We start from the raw sequence: 6,987 nt of genomic DNA on the forward strand, positions 1-6,987 counted from the left end.
TGAGAACACAGAAAAGTCATCAGGAAAACTTGTGATAAGTGATGATTACACCTTCTGCAAAGATAACACCTCCACCTCTCTTCTCTTTCCTCTCCCTGTCCCCCATTTCGGTCCTGTAACTTACCATGTGGAAGATCCCTAGAACGACTGTTGCTGTCTTGACGTTGAAGAAGCAACATTTGGGGGGCTCGGTGGTCTTTTGGGTGGTCATTTTCTAATCCTTCTGCTCAGCAGCGAGTTAATGAGGTCGAATTTGCAGCAACCACCCCACTGGAAAGCGAAGCGAGCAGTGCAGCTCAACTTCCTTCCTGGTCTATAAATGTGTTAAGTCATCTACAAAGTCACATGAGGTCTTTGATTTCTCAGTAATAAAGAAAGCAAAATTGTGTTGCTTTGCTAACAGATCTTTAACTGCTTGCAACAACCCAGCTGGCAAATGTAAGCACAAATGCTGCTTTAGGCAGGTGGTGTTCAGCAAGTGAGGAGTATGGGGAGAGGAGGGATCCAAAGCAGCTTTGTCCTACAAAAATCAGCAGAAATAAAAGCAGGGGGCCAAGAATTTCTCCTTAAATTTGACCCATTGTTGTTGCAGCAAAGCATCCAAATTCCTCAGTTTGAAGCGTCTCGTTCCTTGCCAGCAAGGTCACCATTCCTTGGAAGCGCTCCTGGGAGCTGGTGTCTGAGCAGCTCATGGCTCTGGGACCAGAAGGGTGGTGGGACACCAAGGGTCAGGGGCTTTGGCTGAGAGATCTGCAGGTTTGCTCCTGGTCAGCTTGCCCTGACTTTCTGGATTCCTGGGAAAGTTCTGCTATGCCATGCAGGGTGGCAGCTCTCCAGCAGGTAAAAGCAGGTGAATTAAAGAGTTGGGCATGCTCAAGCAAGCTCTCAGGGGACTGGTGTGCTAGCATGCCTGGTTTCAGCATCCCAAATGTCCGCACTGGGTGTATTGTTTCATGCTTCCAGGAGCATTCTTAGCAAGCAGAGCCCTACAGTGTTTAGGCAGAGATTTTTCTTGATTGTTAATATGAAAATAAATGCACAAATTCCACCACAATTCCAGGGAACAGCTGTTCCATAGCCCTCCAAATCTGTGCACATCCTGCTACATTATGGGAGGTGTGCTGGAAAGCTTCAATCTGGCTGAGTGGATGTTCCCAAATGCCACTGAAGTTCCACAGTGCTGTGTTTTTAGAGAATGTCAGGAGTTTTGGGCTGCAATGGTAGGAAATATAAGCAGCTGAATGCCCCTGGAGACACTACATCCAAAGCAAGGTCAATTTATGACTTCAGTCAGATGGTACATAAAAGACTGGCAATGCCTTTCTGTGCAGGGTTCCTCTCCAGCGCCAGGGATCTCAGCAGCACATAGACATCTCAGGGCAAGGCAGGGTCAGTGCACTTGAGTCCTGTTGCATATTCCCATGGTTTTCTTTGGAATCTCACCAAATCTGACAGTTTATTACTTAAGTCTCAGGTTTTGAAGTTACGTGCTTCTCACTTTTTTTTTTTTTTTCCCCCTTTGTGGATGCCTCTGTGTTTTTCAGTCTTACATTTTTGGGAAACTGTAACTGAAAGCTGAGCCCAGCTGAAAGGAAGAAGAAAAGGGAAAGGATTCTCTCTGGGTTTTTTTCACTGTTTGGTGGTTTCAATGTATTTTAGCCAATCTCATAACAAGCTGGGGAAGAAGACGGACTCATATTCTTCAAAAACCTGATGACAGCGGTACAAGTTCCCTGTGGTTGGCAGGAGGCAGAAAGCAGCTTTGAGGTTCCTCTGGGGATCAGCTCTGAGTCAGAGCTGACACCACTGTGGATAACTTGTTCTCTCCACCATCCACTGCTTCGAGAGAAATACTCAAATGCAGAAAAATAAAGACACTAGAAGGCTGAGTATCCTGGGAGAAAGTGGAAATAGAGTCTGTTTTAGCTCTGGGTTGCTCCAGCCCAGGGTTATGTGGTCAGTTTGGTGTGATTTATTTTGCTCCAAGTCCACAGCTTCAACACCAGCTGAAATTTTCCTTTCAAACCCAGCTGAGCCTACACTGCTGGCCCCATAGTAATTACTGCTCACCCAGACCTGCAGTCCTGCATCCAGCTCTGGAGCCCTCAGCACAAGAAAATCATGGATCTGTTGGAGAGAGTCCAGAGGAGGCCATGGAGATGTTGGATGTCATCCATCATCGAATGTCATCCAGAGGGACCTGGACAGACTGGAGAAGAGGGCCTGTGATAACCTGATGGGGTTCAACAAGGCCAAGGGTAAGGTCCTGCACCTGGGTCAGGGCTATCCCCGTTTTCAGCACGCAGTGGAGGATGATGTGATTGAGAGCAACCCTGCAGAGAAGGACTTGGGGTGCTGGTCTATGAGAAGCTTGAGATGAGCCGGCAATGTGCGCTCGCAGCCCAGAAGGCAAACAGTCTCCTGGGCCGCATCCAAAGCAGCGTGGCCAGCATGGCGAGGGAGGGGATTCTGCCCCTCTGTTCCTCTCTTGTGAGATCTCATCTGGAATCCTGTGTCCAGTTCTGGAATCCTCAACGTAAGAAGGAAATGGAGCTGTTGGAATGAGTCCCGAGGAGGGCCACAAAGATGATTGGAGGGCTGGAGAACCTTCCCTATGAGGACAGGCTGAGAGAGTTGGGGTTGTTCAGCCTGGAGAAGAGAAGGCTCAGAGGAGATCTTACAGTGAACTTCCAGTACCTGAAGGGGCTACAGGAAAGCTGGAGAGGGGCTGTTCATAAAGGCTTGTGGGGATAGGATGAGGGGGAATGGGTATAAACTGGAGAGGGGCAGATTTAGACTGGACATTAGGAAGAATTTCTTCACCATGAGAGTGGTGAGACACTGGCCCAGGTTGCCCAGGGAAACTGTGGCTGCCCCATCCCTGAAGGTGTTCCAGGCCAGGTTGGATGGGCCTTGGGCAGCCTGATCCAGTGGGAGGTGTCCCTGCCGATGGCAGGGGGTTTGAAGCTGGATGATCCTTAAGGTCCCTTCCAACCCAAACTATTCTATGATTCTGTGATCCGAGGACAGGCTGAGAGTTGGGGCTGTTCAGCCTCGAGAAGAAAGGCTGAGCAAAGACCTTAGAGCAGCTCCCAGTGCTGAAAGGGTCTCTAGGAAAACTGGGGAAAAAACATTTTATCAAGGCCTGTAGTGATTTATTGAAACAAGGGGGAATGATTTTTAACTAAAAGAGGGGAGATTTAGGTTAGATGTAAAGAAGAAATTAATTACGGTGAGGGTAGTGAAACACTAGCACAGGTTACCCAGAGAGGTGGTAGATGTCCCTGAAAACACTGAAAATTCTTAGAAACACTCAAGCTCAGGTTGGATGAGGCTTTGAGCAACCTGATCAAGTTGGAGATGCCTCTGCTTACTGCAAGGGGTTGGACTGGGTGAGCTTTAAATATCCGTTCTGACCCAAACCTTTCTGTTTTACTGTTCCATGAAGAATAGAGAAACTTGCTTTCCTTCTACACACCTTTCCATGGAAGGGCATGAGCAGGCGCTGTGGAGGGGGGCAGGCATCATTGTCCCTTTCCTGCAGAGGGGAAACTGAGAAATGCTCTGATTCATGCTCATTGCTGGCCAAAACAGAGCTGGGCAGGTAACTGGTGCCTGTGGATTCACAGGCTGCTCAGTTTATAAGGACAGACTTCATTACAAGGAAAACATAGGATTTATAGACACTGAAATTATAGTGTTGGCAAAAGATGGCATCACTTTAAGTTATATTCCTACAATCCACTTGAAATCTGCCTAGTTTCTGAACAGCTCCAGATTTCAAGGATACATTTTTTAAGGAGAGTAAATTTGACTTATGTTTGATCTTACTCCTTCCTGGTTTGAGTTTTTACAGATTCCTCCTTTTTTTAGGATGGGAAATAAAGCGACTTCTTTAATGTCCCTTCTGATCCAAATCATTCTGTGGTTCTATGTTTCAATAAATCATGAACAGTTTTTTTACAAGTTTATGAGGCCTCAGAGTAAGTTTAGACTAAATCCTACCACTTTGGGGTCACTTTTGAACCAAATGACTTGTGGCTATGAACTCTAGAACTGGACGCAGGGCTCCAGGTGGGGTCTTAGGAGAGCGGAGCAGAGGGGCAGAATCCCCTCTGTCCCTGCTCCCAGTGCTTTGGATGAAGCCCAGGACATGGTTGGTTTCTGGGTGGCAAACACACATTGTCAGCTCACGTTGAGCTTCTCATTCCCCAGTACCCCAAAGCCTTCTCTTCAGTTTTAAAAACTGGTCTCTTTAAGCATCTTTCATTTACAAATCAGTTGCAAATATAGGCTTTGCTCTACCTTCTCTACATGACGTTTCTTTGGGGGTTACCTCCCCTCCGAGCCATTCTGCAGGCCCAGCCAAATGAAGGTGCAGGAGGATCAAGTATTTCCTGCTAATATGAAAAGCTAGTTCATAATTTGAGCCTGACTTTGCTTGAAAAGTATATTTTCCCTTTGCAATCTCCCCTCTCCTTTTAGATGCAGACAGAGGCTTGCTTGTGTGTCTGAGCATACCACACCCAAACTTAGCTCACAACGTGTAAAAACAAATAAAAGTGTGGCCCAGGCTGGGCCATTGGCTTCAAATAGTCCTGAATGCCACTGCATGTTTGGTTTACAGCATTATCCTGAGTGGCGTCTTTCAATGGTCTGCATACCAGCCTCTTCTGACACCCGGACTGCTGCTGAAAGATCAGCGTTGCAGGAAGCCAGTCTGCTCTAAGGAACACAGCCTTGTTTTTTTCATGGAGCTAAGGACATATATTTTACAATTTTTTTGCAGACTCTTGCTCCTGACTCCTTCCTGGAAGCAATCTCAGGTGGGACCTGATGTTTGAGGGTTTGTGGTCCTTCAGCTCCATTTACAACCCATTGCTGTCAGCAAGTATCTCCGATCGAGACATCTCATTCAGAGAGAGTACGAGGAAAGGATGGAACAAGCTGCACACTGCTCTCTTTTGCACCCACAGCAGTAAAGTTCTTCCCAGGTTTGGGTGTGCTGCTCCTCAAGGAGACTTGAGTAGAACCGGAGTGTAGGACAGCCACCATGAATAAATCAGAGCTGCCAATTCGCCTGCGTTGCTCAGAAGAGTATTGACAGAGCCGTATGTACCCTTTCTAAATCTTTATGCCTAATTCAGGCATCGTTTCAGGTATGCATTGTTCTATATATGGATAATTACGGAAGAAGTGAGAATCCTGAAAGCAAGAGGTCAAGTTAGGAAGACAAAGCTTTTAGTCTAAAAAGCCTGTGCTGACTTCACAGATGAGGAAACACAGTACAAAGAAATTAAGCAGCTTTTCCCAGAGAAACAACCAACCTACAAGAGAGCTGACTTGTACTTAAGCTTCCTGCACACAAACCTATAACGCCCTCCTTGTACCAGGCTCCCAATTTCCATGCAGCCCTGATCCCGCTTAGTCCTGGGTCTGGCCCCAGCCAGGGGGGAATGTTTCTTCTGTCGTTCCTAATTGGCTTCCTCCAAAGCATTGCTTCATGTATTTGGACTTTAGAAGAAGCCAAACAACAATGTAAGAGCCTTAATGAGAGAAGCGCTGCACGCCAGCAGAGCAATAAATCTCTGGCAGAGGCTGGCATTGGGTCTGCTACCGCAAATTCATGTTGCAAACCAGTTGGGCTCAGGCATCGGCTGCTGCCAGGAAAAAGAGAGAGTTTGCTTAAGTGTTTGACAAATGGCTTCTGCTTGTAGAGTCGACTAATTAAACTAAATGCACTTGCCTTTCAAAGCTATTTGTCGAAAGAGGTTTGTGAACGTGCACCTAGCAGAGGATGCAACAGAAGCAAAGTGGGGTGTGGGCACTGAATTGTCACTGCCTCTTGCTGAGCTGCAGACAAAAGCTCAAGGGGACGGGGAAGCTGGGAGGGCTTTCTCCAGAAGTCAGCAGGCCATAAACATTTGCACCTGATTGTGAGCTGTGATCAGAGCTCTGTGTCATGATGTCCTGCCTTGGACAGAGGTGAAGTGAGCTCATAGGCAAAAATACTCCACGATCAGGGAGTTTTACAAGCCAATGCTGTATTGACATCTCTGCTTGAGTCCATTCAGCTGAAGCCCTCTACAGCTCTGGTCTTGCTTGGGATGTTCCCTGCACTTAAGGGGCAATCACTTGGGTCCTTCTGCTCCCTTTATAAAACTTCTTCTGATGATAATATTCAGTGAAAGGTATTTGCAAGTGTCAGGTATTTTTACTTTCTGAGTAAGAAAACTACAGAAACTTCCCCATAGTCCTGTGCAGCCAGAAGCTCTCCAAGGGCTCTGAAGACAAAATGATCATTTTGCTTATTCTGAGTGACAAGAGCAATCTATTCATTAATGTGACTTTCATCCATCAGTTCATTATGCTTTATGTCTATGCTGATACGTGTTTTGCCATTTGCTACTTTTTTATCACCATTATGTGACATGCTTTATTCATCGCACCAGGATTTATATCTGCCTTGTTACCTGCTTTATTCTTTCATTATATTTTATATCAGGTTTGCTATGCTTGATGTCCATACAGCCTCCCTCTAGATATACCTTACTATATTTTATACATCACTTTACATGCCTTCTGCTTTACTTAGACATAAAAAATAATAATCTTGAGTGTATTTAAGTGCTCACAGAGGAAAAAGACTATTGTTGTCATTCAGCTGGATAAAGGAAGCTGCTGTATTAGCTTTCACTTACAAAGCTACACAAGAATAAGACCATCCTTTGTTTTTAACTAAGGCAGTGGTTTCATTGAGATAGTCAGACAACAAGGATGAATTAATAAACCAATACTTCTGTTCGAAGAACAGCAGAATGACTGAACGATTGGTGTTGGAAGGGCCTCCAGGAGCTCATCCAGTTCAACCCTTCTACTAAAGCAGGATCACCTTGAGCAGGTTGCACAGCAACATGTCTAGGCAGGTTTGGATATGTCCAGAGAAGAGAACCCCACACCCTCCCCGGGCAGCCTGTTCCAGTGCTC

The 6,987-nt window shown here is 46.1% G+C and overlaps 1 protein-coding gene across 1 annotated transcript in view; it reads right to left on the minus strand.

The window, feature by feature from the left end:
- Nucleotides 1-331, minus strand: part of LAPTM5 (lysosomal protein transmembrane 5) — a 29,138-nt gene extending 28,807 nt beyond the window's left edge. Inside the window, exon 1 of the mRNA XM_054086593.1 lies at nt 125-331. Coding sequence (XP_053942568.1) covers nt 125-211 — 87 coding nt within the window. The 5' untranslated portion in view covers nt 212-331. The remainder of the gene's footprint in view (nt 1-124) is intronic.
- Between the last annotated feature and the right edge of the window lie 6,656 nt (nt 332-6,987).

The sequence above is a fragment of the Cuculus canorus genome, chromosome 22 (genome assembly GCF_017976375.1).
Source record: "Cuculus canorus isolate bCucCan1 chromosome 22, bCucCan1.pri, whole genome shotgun sequence".
Lineage (NCBI taxonomy): Eukaryota > Metazoa > Chordata > Aves > Cuculiformes > Cuculidae > Cuculus > Cuculus canorus.